Source organism: Mustelus asterias, chromosome 28 (assembly GCF_964213995.1).
Source record: "Mustelus asterias chromosome 28, sMusAst1.hap1.1, whole genome shotgun sequence".
In the NCBI taxonomy this organism is placed as follows: Eukaryota; Metazoa; Chordata; class Chondrichthyes; order Carcharhiniformes; family Triakidae; genus Mustelus; species Mustelus asterias.
In genome coordinates, this window is record NC_135828.1 from 13,111,163 (window position 1) to 13,131,671 (window position 20,509).

Sequence of the window (20,509 nt, forward strand, 5' to 3'; positions counted from 1 at the left end):
CTAACCACTGTGCCACCGTGCCACGCTGTAATGATTTGGTGCAATTCGAAAGGTCTTCAATTACTTCTTGTGGAGAAATTCTTTCTCTGAGAACAATTAATTCAGTTCGAAGTGTTTTGTGTTTAATATTGGATGGAAATATTTAGTGATCTAGTAAGACAGTGAAAGTGTAAAGAGTGTGTTCAAAGTTTTTGTGCACTATTGGTGTGAATTTTTTAAAAAGATGCTTTTAGAGTGAATCCATCCCAAGAGCTTACTTCGGTTTCGAGCTGAGATACAAACAACCATTCGGTGCTGATAACATTGCATGACTGATCTTTTGTCGTAATAGTTTACTGCTTTTAACTTGTGCAGGCTAATCTAGAAAGAGTCAACAATATGTGTTGGCTTCATTACAAGACTTGGGTACCCAAGCATACCGATATATCTGACCTGTTAATCCTAAACGAGACACGGATAAGCAAAAGGGTATTAGCAGATAAAGAACCTTTTTTCTGTTCATCCTCTGCTGGACAAAAATGGACTTAGGGAGTAACCACATCTTTAGGATGCCGTGAACAGTAATGTACTCTCAAGCTGCCATTAGTAAAATACAGGTGAAAAGAACTTACAAAGATTGAGTTAGTCAAACAGCTAAAATTTATTGATGTGTTTGAGAAAATGTTAATCGGAATTGTAACTTTGCTGAGGAATGCTCACACTGCACATAGTAATACTTTAGCTCTGCTAAGTTAAAATGCTTATGTTACCTCTGTTCTTAGTAATCAAAAGCCAGTCAGAATTTTAATTCAAGAATGCAAAATTGTTTGGAGATGGTATATCTTATGTAATGGAGTGTAATCCGAGTGGTAACTCTGGTGTGAGTAAGCAGAAACGTGGGACATTGCTAGAAATAAGATTCTGCCTTCGAATTAGTAAAGAGCATACTCGGCCAACTCACTTAAGGTATACTCCACAAGAAAATCTTGTACCTACGAAAGAAAACTGATAAGCGATTACATGCAATGTAAATTATAGACATAAATAAACATTTAGAAATGATAATTGCTTCATTGCTGCCCAACCTGCAGAAGATTAACTTTGAAAAGTAGCTATCATAATCCTTGAAATTATGAATATTGCTGTTCACTAAGACTGCATTACTGTAATTAAGTTATAATTTACTAAACTGTGCCGAGAAGGCTCTGATGCGCTAACGCTGGAACAGAGTTATTTAATATGGCGCTAGATGTGCTGTCATAATTCTAAAACCAGATTATTCCTGATTGTTCACAAGTGTATTATCCTTGATTATATGAAGTTATGAAAACAAATAGCTTTAATAATATATCAAATAATAATCAATTTTTTCCTCAATGACTTTGTGGTAAACTAATGCTCTGCATTTTTGCAGCGTGCTAACCTGGATCTTTTTAATTTGTCTCCATTTGCATAAGACAAGTTGATTTGGATGAGGCAGCACAGTAAAATCCTAAACAGAAATGTCAGTCTGATTTTCCAACATGCTGGTAACTAGTTAAAACAAATCTCTGCAGTGCCAGATTTGCAGATTTTAGAATGAAGGGAGAAAGACACTTAAAGCCTCCATTTTTAATATTATTGACAGAATTATCTTTGAATGTCTCTTGGAATATTTTGCCCAGATAATAAAACTGATGCGAGACGCTGTAGTTGGAAGCATTGTAGCTTGTCTGAATGTGTTCATCAGCACTCAGTGTACTGGTTCAAACATGTCCTTCAGATCTCAATGTACTCTACATTACCAAATCACCTATGAGAAATAAAGCAAGGTAAGACTTGTCTCTCAAACTCTAGATGTATGTTCTTCACAACCGTGATCTGGACTTCCAAGGTGTCACCAAATTTGCAGATTGACTTGTTTCTGAATGCTTAGAATCAAAATAAAGATTGATCTGTATAACTGAATAATCTAAAGTTCATTAATACAACAATGAGATTGACTGAAGACCTTTTTTTATATGTTGGGCACTGAGTCTAATGTATACCTAATAATCATTGTGTATGTCAATGAAGTCATTGAGGGTCAAGGTGTGTAATGGCACCATGAATTTTGGGACACCTGACTTTTAATTTGTTTTGAAAATCCTTTGAAGGAAAATGCTGCTGTATGAACAAAGTGAATTCAGTTATTCAATTTTGGTTAAATGTAGCTGGTGAAGAACATACGACCTTGTAGCTTTAGAACATTCATTGTCAAGCCAGAAGGCAGCACATTCAAAGCCAAGTCATGATTCATATGCTACCTTGTCTGCTTTTGATAAATTTATTGGTTTGCAGTCAAATCACTGGAACTATTGCATGACACGCCAATCCTTGTAAACGACAGTCTTACTTAGAGGAGTTAAAAATATAGTTTCGTCTGCAACTTTGAATTGCAAGTTTGTATAGTTCAAATTATAATATTGAAATGCAAAGTTGATATAAAGCTTTTTAAATTGGTTAAAATATCAACAGTTCTGCACCAACATGCAGAAGCATGTGCAATTTGATATTTGCCAGCTCTGAGCAGTAAACTGGACAATGATGGAAATCTTGGTTAATGATCTACGTGTTACAGTTGGAACTTACAGTACATGTGGTTACTTACTCTGCTTTTCCTCCGCTACTAAACGTACCTGGAACATCGAGAATACCAACATTATGACCCTGGCTTTTGCTGCTCCTGACTAAATTTGTCTGGGCCTTGCATTGGCCCACGTTCAAAATGTTGCACTTGGTGCAGGTCAGACATGTTTTTTTACTGATTAATCGACCTGTGCTCTCCACAGTTTATTCAAGACAGAGATATTGCAGAGCTGACTGATTTTGTTATCAATACAAGAAAAGAACCAATTAATGTCATTTAATAGAAATTTGTGTATTTAATAGCAGGATCACTGCATCACCTCACCGAAAATACATGTTTAGCTTTGCCTTCTCAGTTCTTCTCAGTTTATCGAATTGTTTTTGCAGCAGAGGTTTCTGTGCTTTTCAGACTGCCTAATGTTCACCCAGAACAAATTTTTTATTGCCAGTTATATTTTACATGTGCAATTACATATTTGGATAAGTGAGCTAGAACCTTGGTAATATTTATAATCTCAGATTACTGGTATAAAGGCTACAGAAGGTAACACTATAATGAAACCAAAGTGCTGGGGCGTTAGAGGTCATTCAGAATCAGAGCAAGTCTGACTCCATTTCAGCCATCATTTTCTGAGTTTTCAGATTTCCAAGGATAGTTTTTCCCACGCGGTAATTTGGGCTGCTTTCGATAATTTATTAAAAGCCTTGCAAATAGTATGCACTTCATGTAAGTCATAGTTCCCTTGAGCTATCCCATTTTAATCATAGAAATCATAGAAACCCCACAGTACAGAAAGAGGCCATTCGGCCCATCGAGTCTGCACCGACCACAATCTCACCCAGGCCCTACCCCCATATCCCTACATATTTTACCCGCTAATCCCTCTAATCTACGCATCTCAGGACGCTAAGAGGCAATTTTAGCATGGCCAATCAACCTAACCCGTACATCTTTGGACTGTGGGAGGAAACCGGAGCACCCGGAGGAAACTCACGCAGACACGAGGAGAATGTGAAAACTCCACACAGACAGTGACCCAAGCCAGGAATCGAACCCAGGTCCCTGGAACTGTGAAGCAGCAGTGCTAACCACTGTGCCACCGTGCAAGACAGACTTGCACTTTCATAGCATCTTTCATAATTTCTGAAGCGCTTTACAACCAGTGAAGTACTTTTTAAGTATAATCACTGTTGTAATGCATGATACATGGCAGACAATTTGTGCACAGCAAGATGCAAGCAGATTAATGATGACCAGATAATCAAGATACTGGGGTGAACTTTAGAAAAAGTATTATAGATCTTTTAAGTCACTTCCGATAGTACTGAATTCCTTCAGTGCTACACCAAAGAGTCAGACTATATTTTGTGTGTGTGTTTTTGGAATCTACAGTCTTCTGATTTTTGAGTTGAATGTTGAAACTGAGCCACGACTAACATGGTATGAAGGAACTTTGGGGGTTCTGGAAAGTGTTGTGGGAGGAGATGGGTGAACAGGTGTTGCTCTTGTACCTTTCATGATTGGTATTCTGATTTCTATCTGAGGGCTCTTTAGCCACTGGAGCCCACTCCATTTCACCAGTCCTTCTCCCTTCCTGTCTCCACTTCCATCCACCTCACCCCTTCCACATGCTGCAGCACATGTCGTCAATGTATTGGAGAAGTCCCCAGTTTCTCTTGTTATATACCTATTGTGTTGGTATCAGTCGACCAATCAATCTTGCCCTTCATCCAGCTACTTGATGGGCCAACCTGCTTCCTCATGCAGGTGCACTTGTTATCTCTCTCTCTCTCTCTCTAGTTCCAATTTTAACAAAGGGTCCACAGTGGAGTTGCAACTTATCTGATATCTCCATTGTTGCTGAGCTACCGCTGGATGCCCCACCTTTGACTTTTGTTTAGATCCCCAGCAGCGCAGTTCTTTCCCCTTTATTTTACCAGTACTTAACTTTCCAGTACTTCGTGCATTTGTAATATCTGTAGCAATTAATTTACATGTCCCAATTGCTTATAAATCCCCCCACTCACTCTGCGCAACCTCACAAGGGTCTGCAAGTACAGTAAAGAAATTAGGACCAAGTTGTAACTAGTTTTATGCCATCAGTATTTTATTTTAAAATTCTGTTTCAGTTTTTCCAACGTAGTTATTAAAATAAAAGCAAAATACTGCGGTTTCTAGAATCTGAAACGGAAAATGCTGCAAAATCTCAGCAGGTCTGACAGCATCTGTGGGGAGAGAGAGAATAGAACCAACATTTCAAGGGTCATCTAGACTCAAAACGATGGCTCTATTCTCTCCCCACAGATAGTTATTAAAATATTGGTCTAAATTTTGATAAAGCCCTACAATCCCTGAATGTCCGCATGCTTCATCTCTCCCCCATACCAATACAAATGAAAGTTGCCCTTTCCCAGCATCTGTAAGAAAATGGTTATTTTGTTAGTCATTGAGTATATTCAACGCTGAGATGGATTTCTGAACCTTGAGGAAAATGAAGGGATGTGGGGATCAGGTGGGAAAGTGAAATTGAGGCCCAAGATCAGCCATGATCTTACTGAATGGAGGAGCGGACTGAAGGGGCCATTGGGCCAACTTCTCCTTTATCTTATGTTCTTAGGTTATGGCTGAACTCTTAATTGGAGTTGACATTTTAACACAACTTCTCGGGCTGCGTGCTGAAACATGCTAATTGGCTCTCAGTCTTGCTGTCCAGTTAGTTTTACCCCTCCTTGGCTCACCACAAACAAGAATAGTGGTAAAGGAGAGAGCTATTGGGGAGCTAACACCAAAATCCTATTTTACTGAGTATCCTCCATATCCTGGAGTAAAACGTAACCTGATCAGTTTTGGTAAAACTGCTATGCATGCATGTGTATGACGGTACTGTGCCTTTAAGAATTGTATCATGTAGCTCTTGTGAAGGGGGTGTTTTAAACTTCAGCTCTGATCACGGCGCCAATTTGTCTGCAACTAACAGCCCATGTGCTGGGAATGCAGAAGAATAATTGTTCCTAGTTATTGGCTTGTTTGTTTTAATCGGAGTATGTTTTGTTATTTTTTGGGTTATCCCCTGGGGTTTCAGAGTCGGGTTTAATTAGGTTGATTGACAAGAGGAAGTCATTTAAATGGATGGAGTTAGGCTTACAGAGAGACAAGCAGGCAGATGCTATTTGAATTTGGAAGGATCAGCAGCGCTCTCTCTCCCTGGAATTGAATTTTGGGAGCTTCCAGAAAATACGTATCTCTCTCCAGAGGTCTGCAAAAGGCAGGAGGCGTTTTCTCCCTCTTTCACTAGAGTTCTGCTGTGTGAAGATAGGCCTTTCTCTGGAAGCTGCTATCTGAGAGTCAGAAGTCTCTCTCTTGAGCTCTATCCAGAAGTGTTAAAAGGCTAGAAGACGAGCAACCCACATAAGCATGTGTGTTTTGCTAATTGATTCTGAAGAGGAGTTCACGTCTATGAGAAATATTGCTTAAATTGGAACCAATAGAGATAGCTAGCAGATAAGAATTATACCTTGTGTTTAAGTATTTCAATTGGTAAAAGTTATGCTAATTCTTTTTGTTATAGTTAAACTGTGTTGTTAAATAACGTTTGTTTTAATAAAAGCTTCCATGTGGGTTAGTGAAATCACATCTGGAGCGAAACACCCTATGCTTATGCTAATGCCAAAATCAAAAATAGCTGGGATTTAGTCTAACTTAATATACCTTGGAGTTTATGATCTGGTCCCTAACATGTGAAAATATTAATGTTACAGAAAGGCAGAGTCTTATATGTTCATGTACTGTAGTACTCCTGCAAGCTCCAGGCCCTGGTCCAGCTCATTTATTGTTGCAAAGATTGTATTCTCTGTTTTTTTTCTGTTTCTCGTCACTAAATATGGACAAAACCTTGAGACTTCCTGCAAGGATAGGCTAGCACACAAGACATTGTTAAACAGCTAGTGCAGCTTTCAAGTAGGGCAAATACTGCGAAGTGAGATCACGGATGAGCAATGTGGACGGCACGATGGTGCCTCAGAGCGCCAGGAACTCGGGTTCGATTCTGGCCTTGGCTAACTGTGTGGAACTTGCACGTTCTCCCCTTGTTTGCATGGGTTTCCTCCCACGGTGCAAAGATATGTAGGTTAGGTGTATTGGCCATGGTAAATTGCCCCTCAGTGTCGAAGGATGTGTAGGTTAGGTTGATTAGCCATAGTACATAGCGGGGGCTTGGGTGGGATGCTCTTTCAGAGAGTTAACGCAGGCTCGATGGACTGAATGACCTTCTGCACTGTAGTTTTTCAAAGATTCTTGTACTTTGGCATTCAGAAAGTCTTTGACCAAGTTCCCCATAACAGACTGAGACATCAGCTTGAAACAGTGGTTCAAGGTAAAACCTGGAAATGATAATTGACAAACAGGAAGTATTTATTAAGGAAATTATAGCGGCAAAGATGGCTGAAAAATATGAAATGAGGTACCCCACACATTTTCAATCACATGAGTTGGATGAATATAGAAACACCGTGCAGTTTGTTGACCTAGTGGCTTAGTGTAGTCATTGGCATCATTTTGCTTCATCTGTGGCTTTCTTCAAGCCTTGCTCAGTGCACATCTCAATGTTATCCACCGATCCAATTTTTCTTCTTCCTTCTCTGTTTTTATCTTTAATTTCCACCCTTAATTTCTCCTTCAGTTGTTGCCAGGGCCATGTTGTTGGGTCTTTGTTTCCAGTGTCCACACTTGGTCGTCTTTCTCTCTTTACTTGTACTTAGTAATCCTTTTGATTGCGTTCGAACAAAGTACTTAGTCCAGTGATGTATTCCTGAGGATATGGGAAGGGAATGTGTTTGCACCTGTTTTATACTGGGAACTGTTTCAGTTTGGCTTGTGTGGACTCTGGCACCTGTGAACTGGCTGCCTCACTCGGCACTGATTTTGTAGACCCAGTTTGTAGCTGCATTTAGCTGCTTAAATGCAAGGGGCTGCTTCATCCACTTTCATCTTTCAGAATCGGGGTTAAAGCAGGACAAGTGTGGAAGTGGCTTTAGATCACAGAATTGTTGCAACACAGGAGGATTGTCTATTGATCCATTGCACCAGTTCTCCGAATGAGAAATTCGTCTAGTACCATTCTACCACCACTTCCCTATAATCCTGCACACTCTTCTTTTTCAGACAGCAGTCCAACTCTCTTGAATGCCTTGATTGAACCTGCCTATACCACACTCCAGCAGTGCATTCCAGACCTTAAAATATTTTCCTCATCTCACCTTTGCTCATTTTGCCAACTACTGCATGTTCTCCCCGTGTCTGCGTGGGTTTACACCGGGTGCTCCGGTTTCCTCCCCCAGTCCAAAGATGTGCAGGTTAGGTTGATTGGCCATGATTATCTGCCCCTCAGTGTCAGAGGGATTAGCAGGGTAAATACGTGGGGTTACGGGGATAGGGCCAGGGTGGGATTGTTGTCAGTGCAGGCGCGATGGGCCGAAGGCCTCCTTCAGCACTGTAGGGGTTCTGTGATGCTTTAAATTTGTGTCCCCTCATCCCTGATCTTTTCATGTGTGCACAGTTTCTGACGAGCTACTCGATCAGTGGTCAGTAAATTTGGCTTCAGTTCCAGTGAGCATTTGGTTGATGCTCACTTACCAGACGCTTGGATGAATCTGCTTTTCCAATAACCCGACTTGAGCCATGTGGATGGAGCTATGACCTAATCGCATGCAAAAGATGGCATCTCCCAACAGGGCAGCACTCTCTTAGTACTGCACTGAAGTGATGAGTTTGAGTTGATGGAAGCAGCCTTGCTGTGTATTGTAAAGCAGGACGACTGTCAAGTTATATCTAACATGGTTGATGTCCAAGACCAGGTTGGCCTAGTGCATCTTTTTAAACCACCTGGCATTCATTAATTTTTGACAATCTCAAAGTGATGATTTGTTTTCGTTTTCCATATTTTAACATCATAATTGATCATGCAAGGTTTTTTAAAAAAAACTTCCACCCATTTTGAGGTGGCACGAGTGAACGGAGAGATGAGTGAACCCTTATGCCACTGATCTTATTTTGCAAGCATAGCGTAAAGAGGGTGATATAGCGGTTTAAGACTGCATAGCACAGTGAGTGAACAAAGTCAAAGACATCGGGAACGAACTGAGAGGCAGTTGTACATTCTTCACACATTAATTTATTCTAGCACATATGAAGTAAGGACACATCCAACTGAATTAAGTGTCCTTTCGTTTGCTCAGGGACAACAGACCATTGTATCACTTTGAGGCCATTAGTAATTTTGTCATTTCCCCCTAACCTTGTTGAAATCTAAAACGCAACTCAGTTTTTTTTTTAAGGATAACACGTATGCATGATTGCTTAAAACCTGTGGCAATCAGTCAGTGGGAAATTTCCATGCCCACGAGGCTTTTATTGTCTAATTCCCTCAATTAAGATGTTCCTTTCTCAAATTGTAATCACTGTGATTTTGTGATAGACACGCAAGTTATTCATAGGGGAATGGTGTAGGCATGAAGCGTGCCAGGAGAAAATTGGTGTCTAAATACTTTGTTAAATTTCTATGTGTGGTGCTGCAAAAATAGTGCTTCAGCAGATTGCTGCATCTGCAAGCGTTCCTTCTTGTAAGTTTTAACCTTCTTTGTATTTATACTGTTCAATCATGTGACTTACTGAAGAAGTAATTGTTTGATTGTGTACTTTGCCCTCTCTGACAGTTCCTAGCCACACAGACCCATGGGAAAGAACAACCACTGAGGTTCAGTGTGGCAAATTCATCTGATGCCTTCAGTGTTCAGGCACATTGTTTTCACTGGTGAAATGTAAAAGGACTTTGTAAGCTGGGTCTCTTCCAATTTCAATCGAGCACTCTGGTACCCCACAGCAAACTGGCCTGCTGCCAACTCATCTGATTCAGCGCGTATATATCCACATACAGTAAACTGAAGTGTTTGTCTGCCATCTAAAGTTTTGAGCACCAGGCCTCAGCAACTGACGTGTGTGACAGATGAGAAACTGAGAACTGTTACCTATAGAAGAGCAGAAATATATTGAATTGAAAAAGGCTAACAAGATTTTCCTCAATGACCATTTAAAAATGTGTTTTAAAAATATATACCTTTCAAATTAATTTTCTCCAACTGATAATGTATCTTTCTAAGGGATATGCCACTTGAATAAAATACATGGGTAACAAAAACTTTCACCGCGTTGTCAACTTACACTATAGATATTGTTTAGTGCTGTATACGTGTTGGTTAACTGTTAAGATCATTTTTCTTGGCAGACTACTGACATACAGTAGGTGCATTGACATGTCCGTATAGTGATTAAATATATATGGAAGCATGTTGACTGCAATGGAATTATTTAATTGGTCAATCTTGTTGAGGTGGGGTATAGAAACTGGAAGCAGGAGTAGGCCATTTGGCCCTTCATAGAACATAGAACAGTACAGCACAGAACAGGCCCTTCGGCCCACGATGTTGTGCCGAGCTTTATCTGAAACCAAGATCAAGCTATCCCACTCCCTATCATCCTGGTGTGCTCCATGTGCCTATCCAATAACCGCTTAAATGTTTCTAAAGTGTCTGACTCCACTATCACTGCAGGCAGTCCATTCCACACCCCAACCACTCTCTGCGTAAAGAACCTACCTCTGATATCCGTCCTGTATCTCCCACCACGAACCCTATAGTTATGCCCCCTTGTAATAGCTCCATCCACCCGAGGAAATAGTCTTTGAACGTTCACTCTATCTATCCCCTTCATCATTTTATACACCTCTATTAAGTCTCCCCTCAGCCTCCTCCGCTCCAGAGAGAACAGCCCTAGCTCCCTCAACCTTTCCTCACATAAGCCTCCCTCTTCCTTTTCACAAGACATTCCACCTCTTTTGTGAACCATGGTTCCCTCACTCGGCCATTTCCTCCCTGCCTGACAGGAACATACCTATCAAGGACATCCAGTATTTGTTCCTTGAAAAAGTTCCACTTTTCATTAGTTCCTTTCTCTGACAGTTTCTGTTCCCAACTTATGCCCCCTAATTCTTGCCTAATCGCATCATAATTACCCCTCCCCCAATTGTAAACCTTGCCCTGCCGTACGGCCCTATCCCTCTCCATTGCAATAACAAAAGACACCGAATTGTGGTCACTATCTCCAAATTGCTCTCCCACAACCAAATCTAACACTTGGCCCGGTTCATTTCCCAGTACCAAATCCAATGTGGCCTCACCTCTAGTCGGCCCATCCACATATTGTGTCAGGAAACCCTCCCGCACACACTGCACAAAAACTGCCCCATCCAAACTATTTGACCTACAAAGGTTCCAATCAATATTTGGAAAGTTAAAGTCCCCCATGACAACTACCCTGTGACCCCCACACATATCCATAATCTGCTTAGCAATTTCTTTCTCCACATCTCTATTACTATTTGGGGGCCTATAGTAAACTCCTAGCAACGTGACCACTCCTTTCCTATTTCTAACTTCAGCCCATATTACCTCAGTGTGCAGATCCCCCACGAAGTGCCTTTCCGCAGCCGTTAAACTATCCTTGATTAACAATGCCACTCCTCCACCTCTTTTACCAGCTTCCCTACACTTAGTGAAACATCTATACCCCGGAACGTCCAACAACCATTCCTGTCCTTGTTCTACCCACGTCTCCGTAATGGCCACAACATCGTAGTCCCAAGTACCAATCCACGCCCCAAGTTCATCTACCTTGTTCCGGATGCTCCTTGCATTGAAGTAGACACACTTCAACCCACCTTCCTGTCTACCAGTACCCACCCTTGACCCTGATACCTTCCCCAATACCTCACCACCCTCACTGACTTCTGGACTACAACTCCCTTTCCCACTCCCCTGACAAATTAGTTTAAACCCCCCTGAAGAGCCGTAACAAATTTCCCTCCGAGGATATTGGTGCCCCTCTGGTTCAGGTGCACCCCGTCCTGTTTGTACAGGTCCCACCTTCCCCAGAACGTGTTCCAATTATCCACGTATCTGAAACCCTCCCTCCTACACCATCCCTGCAACCACATATTTAACTGCACTCTCTCCCTGTTCCTCAACTCGCTATCACGTGGTACCGGCAACGTACCAGAGATGACCACATGTTTCGTCTTGGCTCTCAGCTTCCAGCCCAGCTCCAGAAATTCCTGCTTTAAATCCCCGTCCCTTCTCTTACCTATGTCATTGGTACCAATGTGCACCACGACTTGTGACTGTTTCCCCTCCCCCTTCAGAATCTGGAAAACACGGTCTGAGACATCACGGACCTTGGCATCCGGTAGGCAACATACCATCCGTGAGTCTCTTTTGCTGCCACAGAACCTCCTATCTATCCCTCTAACTAACGAGTCCCCAATAACTATCGCCCTCCCGCTCTCCCCCTTTCCCTCCCGAGCCACAGAGACGGACACAGTGCTGGAGATCCTCTCACTGCGGCTCCCCACTGGTATGTCATCCCCCTCAACCGTATCCAAAGCGGAATACTTGTTGCTAAGGGGAACGACCACCGGGGATCCCTGCACGGACTGCTTCCTCCCAGCCCCTCTCACCGTCACCCATCTGTTTTCAATCCTCGGAGTAACTGTATTCCTAAAGCTTGTGTCTATGGCCATCTCTGCGTCCCTGATGATCCTAAGTTCATCCAACTCCAGCTCCAGTTCCCTAACACGGTTTTGGAGGAGCTGCAGATGGGTGCACTTCCCACAGGTGTAATCAGCAGGGACACTGTCGTCATCCCTCACCTCAAACATAGTGCAAGAGGAACATTGCACTGCCTGCACACCCATCCCCTCGAGATACCTTGCCAGTACCAGGTAGAAAGTGCAAAAATGAATTCAACTCACCCCTGCTCGCCCTTTCAGCCTAAGCCCTGTGAGCCAAAGTCTTATAGCTCACACTCTGCTTCCCACACACTCAAGCCCTGTGAGCCAAAGTCTTATAGCTCACACTTTGCTTCCCACACACTCAAGCCCTGTGAGCCAAAGTCTTATAGCTCACACTCTGCTTCCCACACACTCCACTGCCCGCTCCCGACGCTGCCCGCTGTATACTGCAGCCTACCTTTTATACTTCACGCGCTTAAAAAACCCTTCCCAGACTCCTTTGCTGCCCACTTCTAGTTTTCACTTTAAACTTGAAAAACTGCTGTTAAAGTAAAGGCCAAAAAAATACACACACTAGCTGACTAATTAAATAAATAAACAATTCAATTAATCTCTCACCAGCACTGCTGCCTTCAATCACCCCTCTCAGCTTGCTCCAATGGATCAATGAGGGGGAACCTCCCAGGTAACTGACTTTTAAAGTTAGCTTGCTCCGCCATTCATTTTGATCATGGCTGATCATCGAACTCAATATCCCCCCCCCCCCCCCCCCCCCCGGTAGACATTTTCTTTCACCTTTCAGCTCAGAAATATTTGTGCCATAACTTGTTGGGCGTGCAAGCTGGACGTACTATGTAGACATTGGGGCACCTGGGACCTCGTGAGTGGTGGGACCAATAGTGTAACTCCTTAACGAGAATTAAGGAGTGAGAAAGAAATAGAGAAACAATGAAGAAGGAGAGCATCAAATCAGATATAATAAGAGAAATAAAGACGAAGAAATATTGGGTTATCAGACAGAGAGTGAGAGAAAAGACAAAGTAAGACAGATGATACTGAACACTTTAGATTGGTCCCATTCTGGGCCAGAGTGGTTGATTAATATTATGTTCACAATTATCACTTTGTTATTAAGGTTCCTGCACTCTTAGTTATCTTTCTGTGGCGGGTTTGTACAGTAATTAATGTGCAAATCCAACAAGTTCTTTAAAATAATGGGTAAATTAAAACAATTCTGATCACCAGGGAAATGGTACTGAGGAAATTGTGATAACTAAATGCTGCTAAGTCCCCCAGTCCTGATGGGCTTCATCCTAGGGTCTTAAAGGAAGTGACTGCTGAAATATTAATGCACTGAAAAGGTCCGTCAGATTGGAACATAGCAAATCTGACTCCTCTGTTCAAGGAAGGAGAGGGGCAGAAAGCAGGACACGGTAGGCTATTTATCTTGACACCTGTGAAAATGCTAGAATCTATTATTAAGGAGGCTATAGCAGGGCAATTAAAAAAAAATTCAATACCATCAGGTAGAGTCAACATGGTTTTGTTGAAGGGATATCATGTTTGTTTAATTTATTGGGGTTTTTTTGAAGAAGTTGCAAGCAACATGAATGGAGGGGAACCTGGTGGATGTGTTGTACTTAAATTTCTGGAAGACACTTAAAGCGCCACATCAAAGGTCACTACACAAAATAAGAGCTCATGCAACACTCAATTCACTACTCCCTATGAGTGAAGGTCTGTTCCATATACCTTTTTAAATACATTTACTTTGAACTCAGTTCTCCATTCCAATCTGTATGACCGTATATGCATGTGTTTAACTATTTTCGTACCTTTAGTAATAGGCTGCACAGTGGTTAGCACTGCTGCCTCACAGCGCCAGGGGTTCAATTCCGACCTCATGTCTGCGTGAGTTTCCTCCGGGTGCTCCGGTTTCCTCCCACACTCCAAAGATGCGCAGGTTAGGTGGATTGGCTGTGCTAAACTGTCCCCTAGTGTCCAAAGATGTGTAGGTTTGGGGGATTAACCATGGTAAATACGTGGGGGTAACATGGATAGGGCCTGGGTGGGATGCTCTGTTGGAGAGTCAGTGCAGACTCAATGAGCCGAATGGCCTCCTGCAATGTTGGGATTCTGTGGGGTAGGGGGCAACATATTATCATGGATAGAGGATTGGTTAGTTACCAGGAAACAGAGTAGGCATAAACGGGTAACTTTCGGGTTGGCAAAATGTGGTGGAGCTAGCTCAAGGGACCAAGTGGCCTACTCCTGCTCCTGATCTGTATGTTCGTGTGTTCTAAGGGCAAGTTGCCATTGTGCAAAGCAAACAATAGAATTCTGTGAGTTGACTATGTGCTGGAGATTCTCAACTCACATTGTGTCTCATGATCCCTTAACTTTGCTGTCCGATTTGCAAATAAATCACGCTGTATATTGTTAACACCTTTATTTTTCCAGCAAGATTGGCTTTTCCTTCTGGATCAGTAAAACTTATGCCATGTTATTTAATGCATGCATTTTATTATGCGGCGATGTACAGAAGTTAAAGTGGGCCGTGTTAAGCACATTTGTTGTGTGTTTCATCTGGTTACTATGATGCTACTGCTATTTCAGCGCAAACTGGCAGGTTCCAGGAAGCATGTTACCATGAAGCTGCTAGCACTATGCATAAGGAAGTTGCTGTCCTTTAGTTGGCAAGCCTACTATCTAAAAGAACAAGGAAGACTCAACTGATACCTTTGGTATTAATTACTGAATATCTGTGCCCTCTATCATAAAGATGAATTGTTCATGCAGGGAAATAAACATTTTAAGCTCTGGTCAGGCAACATTTTATTAAAACAACTTCAAAAATGTAGTATCTCGAGAATTGTTCAAAATCACGAGGAGTTTGGACCGAGTAGCTGTAGGGAGAAACTTGCCATTGCCAGAAGGGTCACAAACCAGAGTTCACCTATTTAAAGGGGTTTACATAAGAGTCAATAGGAAAATGATGAAAATCTTTTTTACCCAGTAAGTGGTCAGGATCTGGGATACATTGCCTGAGTGTGTGGTGGTGGCAGGTTCAATCATGGCTTTCAAAAGGGACTTGGATAATTATCTAAAGAGAAAAAAATTGCAGGGCTTGGGGAAAAGGCAAGAAAGTGGGACTAGCTGGCAAGGAAAGGACAGGCCAAATGGCCTCCTTCTGTGTTATAAGCATTTGATGATTCGATGGTTTATAATAGTTAAATGCCCTGGGAGACACAGAGTCCCATGCTTATTAATTTCACTTGGTAAACAAGAACCTTGGTAAAGGTCAGTAACTTGGCAATATAATAGATCTGATCCATCCCAGAGGTGAGGCTAATACGTTGGCTGCCGAAGCTTTACATTTGTTTGAGCACATTTCTGCTGAAACCATGTCGTTTTTTAAGCCTGTGTTGATGAAGTAATATTGCAAGTTATTGCTATTGAAGATGGCTGCTGTTTGAAGTATTGAGAAATAGAGAAATAATGTGCATGCTTTCTTACATATCCAGTGAAGGAAAATCTGTTCAGATACGGCCATACGCTTCCTCCGTTTCTTGCAGGTGGTATATTAATACAGCAAAGCGTTTGCATGTTATCTTGGACATTTTTTCCAATGCATTCAAAGTTGGAGTGACAACACTGCATATTGCGCAAGAAGTTACAGGTTATTTAAGCTATAGTAATTGCATATTACAGAAGAAGTTATATTGCTGAAGGTTTGTGTCTTCCACTTTTCAGGGCAAACAAAATAGTGTCCCGATGAGTGCAAGATGAAACGCTCCAGCAATAAGTCTCTCTTTTCACAATATTCAAGACTAGGCTATGTTAGCTTTAATGTGCAACCTTCCCTTTTTGAGGCAAAGACTAGCATATCTTATAAACTGTGGTTTAGGAGTGCGGACTATGCACCACTGTGCCCTGTTCTCAGCTTCTGGAACATGTATATTTCACATTGCTACAATAAGACTGTTAGGAATGAGGTAAGGAGAAATTTCTTCAACCAGAGGGTGGTGAATGTGTGGAATTCACCACCACAGAAAGTAGTTGAGGCCAAATCATTGTGTGATTTCAAGAAGAAATTAGATATAGCTCTTGGGGCTAAAGGGATATGGGGGGAAGATGGAATCAAGATATTGATTTTGATGATCAGGTGTGCTCAAAATGAATGACGGAACAGGCCTGTTCCTGCTTCTGTTTTCAAAAACTATTTGGTTAGTTATTCCACAATGTTCTCTCCAAGCTAATCTACAAGTCAATGATTTAATGAACACAGTCTCACACTTGTAGAAGCAGATTGCCTGAATAATGTGATCGACCAGACTTGTAATGGAGCCACGGTGTTGAGCAAATGATCACTATTCTGGGTTGGCGGAGCATTTTGAATGCATAGCACAGTGGTTTGACAACTGTTTTCAGTTACCAAGTTAAGTGTTTTTTCTATCACCAGTGATATTCATATGAGAAGGAAAACAGAATAGGGATTAAACCATGTGGCTTTGTTACCCATCATTTATTGAAGACCTGTTTTGGTGCATTCTGCCCTGGTTCTTGCAGCTACTGTCTTTATTTAAAGAAACATGATATGAAACAATATTAAAGATTCTTATTCCTCCTGATGTTTTTTTTTCAGAATACAGATTGGAAGAGCAAAAGAGAGCTTTTTTCTCCAGATAGGAAAAGTAGACATTCATTAAAATGGCACAATACCTATTTTTAAAAAAAATCATTTGCTGTTTCATCAGGATACACAAAAATCATTATGCATGGCGTATTGAGTTAATGAGTGAACTTTTCATGGATGACGTGATAGATTGCTTCTGCTGAGTGACCACAATTCTCCTGTGTTTGTCCTTAATTCCCACGTTTAGGGATTCCAGGGATGCCCAATGATTGGTAAGCTTATGGATGTCCAATGTTCAGTAAATTCAGGGATGCCCAACGTTTAGTAAATTCAGGGATGCCACCATAGCTGCAGGGCTGTTCTTTGGATGGGATACAGAAGGCTCCAGATATTTGACATCCAAACTTGCAGAGGGAATTTTGTTGACATATAGACTTGCTACTGGCAGTCGATCAGGAACAGGAAGCAAAGCTGCTTCTGGTTCTGCCCCAAGCGCTGTGTGATTTTTTTCAGGTTGGCTGATCTTGTGTCCTTCTCCCTGCACTTCAAATGGATGCACTCGAAAGACTATGGCTAGGAAGTAACCTTGGAATTTGCCTGTGTTAGAAGGGAATCACTAATATGAAGGCAAGGTTCAGTTTAATTCTTGATGAGCTTTTGGATGCTATTTTTTGTCCCTTGAGATAGATCATTGGGCACAAGTAAATGACATAGTGGATTGTGTCCCCTCATTGGAATCTTGCCATTCAGCATCCTATAAACATCATGTAGCACTTAGATTTTTCACGGAGATGGTTATGTACATTTAGCAATGTTAGCTCTGACTCATCGTCCACTGACGCCATATGATGTTTCCAACCATGCAGACAGGTGGGAATATGATCATTTTAATAAATTTAATTTGCCATTTCAATTTATGATAGATTGAAATGGTGTATGTTGCTTTCCAAATGGGATTCCCACTGTCAGTGGATTGACTTCACTCTTTCCTCAGCTGGTTTTGGTGCATTTATTTATGCAGTGTGTGGAAGCAAATGTTCCATATTCTGATTAAATTAATCGCTAGCCTTGACAGCGATGTCCATGTACCATGAATGAATAAACAAAAAAGCATCTTGGTTGATTTTGTCACGTGTACACATCTGCCTCCTCCAGAGTTTGTGGACGGGTATATGATGTTTGTAGAATATAACTAACCTGATGCCACCCTGCTGAATGTATATTCATTTGACAGATAACGTGGGGATGTTGTGAAATAGAATGCAAAGGTCATGTTTGAGTGAAAGCACCTTGCCATTGGATATTCACTTTGTGACTTTGCTCTGATTTGAACTGGAAACTGTGCTATATATTAGGCTAATTTTGCTTTAGTCTTGGCTGTTATAAGTTTGGAAGGTACTCAAAAGCTCAACATATCTTTAAATTTTTTTCTAGAAAATCTCTTCAACTTGCTTTTGAAACCTGCTAGCAGGAAGAAAAGGACAACTATCATTTCAGTAGCTGGTTGAAGTTAAATCTTTATTGGTTTATGATTTCTACTGCTGCAATATATACACAGGTGGTGCCCATAAAACGGCCTCATCTCTGCTTATTAAAATACATAACGTCAAAAATACTACCCATTATGGAACTGGACTTCACTTCATAGCTTGAATTTTGTGCATTGTGCTGCTTGTAGCCTCTCCTGCCAGGAGATCTGTTGTCAGTTTATCATGCTCGTCTATCTTGCATCATCCTCACTCATCCACTGTCGCTCGTCTGTAACTGAGCTGTGACGCCATCATCGGCCGACCCCTCTTTCTGCTGCACTCCACTTTACCCTCTCGAAGAGATCTCCTAGTTTGGCAGCTCTGATCAAATGACCGAAATACTGACGTTTTCATTTCTGGATATCACTTTTTAGTTATCCTTGCTCCTCTTCATGTATCTTATAGAACATAGAACAGTACAGCATAGAACAGGCCCTTCGGCCCACGATGTTGTGCCGAGCTTTATCTGAAACCAAGATCAAGCTATCCCACTCCCTATCATCCTGGTGTGCTCCATGTGCCTATCCAATAACCGCTTAAATGTTTCTAAAGTGTCTGACTCCACTATCACTGCAGGCAGTCCATTCCACACCCCAACCACTCTCTGCGTAAAGAACCTACCTCTGATATCCGTCCTGTATCTCCCACCACGAACCCTATAGTTATGCCCCCTTGTGATAGCTCCATCCACCCGAGGAAATTGTCTGGGTATGGAGTTTTAAGCATACGTCTTGGCATCCATTTAGAGGCTTCTATTTTCTTCTGCAGGTCTTTACTTGTTGCTCAGATTTCTGAGGCAGACAGGAAGGTTGAGAGAATGTAGCATCTTATGAATTGTTTTCCTTTTCATAAACCTGAGTTTTATTGTTAACACTTTCGTTCGCCATTCTAAGCATGCGCAAGAATATAAATAACTTATCAGAGAGAAGTGGCTGTGCTGTTAAACACTGTTTACAGCATTGCACTTCTGCCTCCTGCAATTATCTTCCTGGCAGCTTTAAAATATCTTTACACTGTGTCCTGAGTACTCAGTTGATAGGTGTGGTGTATAAAAAGTGCCTTATTTTGCTCACTTTAGGGTATTAATGTGTGCAGTTGCTAATGGTAATCATACTCTGAGTCCCAAGATACTGGCTTTGAGCCCCAATCCAGAGTCTTAACATGCAGTGTAGACTGTCACTTTTGTGCAGTTCTGTAGGAGTGCAACACTGTTGAATGAGATCGCGCACTCAGGGCATATCTTCCCTTCTCATGGCATCATCAGGGCGTTTATCACTGATGCTTCACAGTGCCGGGGACCCAGGTTCAATCGCTCGATGGGCCCAAATGGCCTCCTCCTACATTGTAGGGATTTTATGATTGTTAGAAGAACAGGGAAGCTCTTACTATGCTCTGGCCAATATTTATTCCTGAAATCACATCGTTAATCATTTGATATCGTTTGTGAGATGCTGGTTAGCTTCCACATTGCCTTATATTACAACAGCATTTGCACATCAAAAGTATCTATCGTGGAAGAAGAATTTTGAGTCTAAAGTTGTTTTCTTCTTTTCCAGGATCTACCTACAGTGTGCTGTCAACAATGCCTTCCGACTCAGAAAGCAGCAGCTCCCTCAGCAGTATTGGTAAGTTCTCACACTGTGCTAGCCCAGGTTCTGCTCATTTACTCAGTCACTCTGTCTTTGACAAATGCAGACCAAATACAGCCATATGAAAGGAAGGGTGAGAAAGACCCATCCATCAGAGGGCGCAGCCCTGTCCACTGTAATCCTACTCCTACTGAGGCACCTCCTCAGAATAACAAAAACAAACTTGGCCTGTCCAGGGCAAGCTGTGAGAAATTCCTCTCCAACTCCAAGAGGGCTCCAGGAAACCACAGTTCTTCATGATGTATCACACTTTAAACTACCCAATCACCCAAAGCCTCTACAACAGATAAATGTTCTCTTCTCTCCAGAACTTGTGAAGCTCCCTTGTAAAGGACTGTTGTCAACTCCACTGCATGTTGTGGAAGTTTGTTTTAGAAGGCAATAACTATGCAAAAATAAGTAGTTCCTGTCATCCAACATAACTCCATGTCTATCGATTATGGTCTGTGTAATCTTTGCTTGGGTCTTTATTATCCATCTCTGTTTGAA

General features: G+C 41.7%; 1 protein-coding gene across 15 annotated transcripts in view; it reads left to right on the forward strand.

Annotated features, from left to right (window-relative positions):
• dlg5a (discs, large homolog 5a (Drosophila)) overlaps positions 1-20,509 on the forward strand; it is a 210,359-nt gene that overhangs the window by 68,749 nt on the left and 121,101 nt on the right. For all 15 annotated transcript variants that reach the window (XR_013495633.1, XM_078199527.1, XM_078199533.1 and 12 more), the window contains exon 4: positions 19,928-19,996. Coding sequence is in view for 14 of the 15 variants with exons in the window: in XM_078199527.1 (XP_078055653.1) it covers positions 19,928-19,996 (69 nt within the window). In the remaining variant the exon portion in view is untranslated. The remainder of the gene's footprint in view (positions 1-19,927; positions 19,997-20,509) is intronic.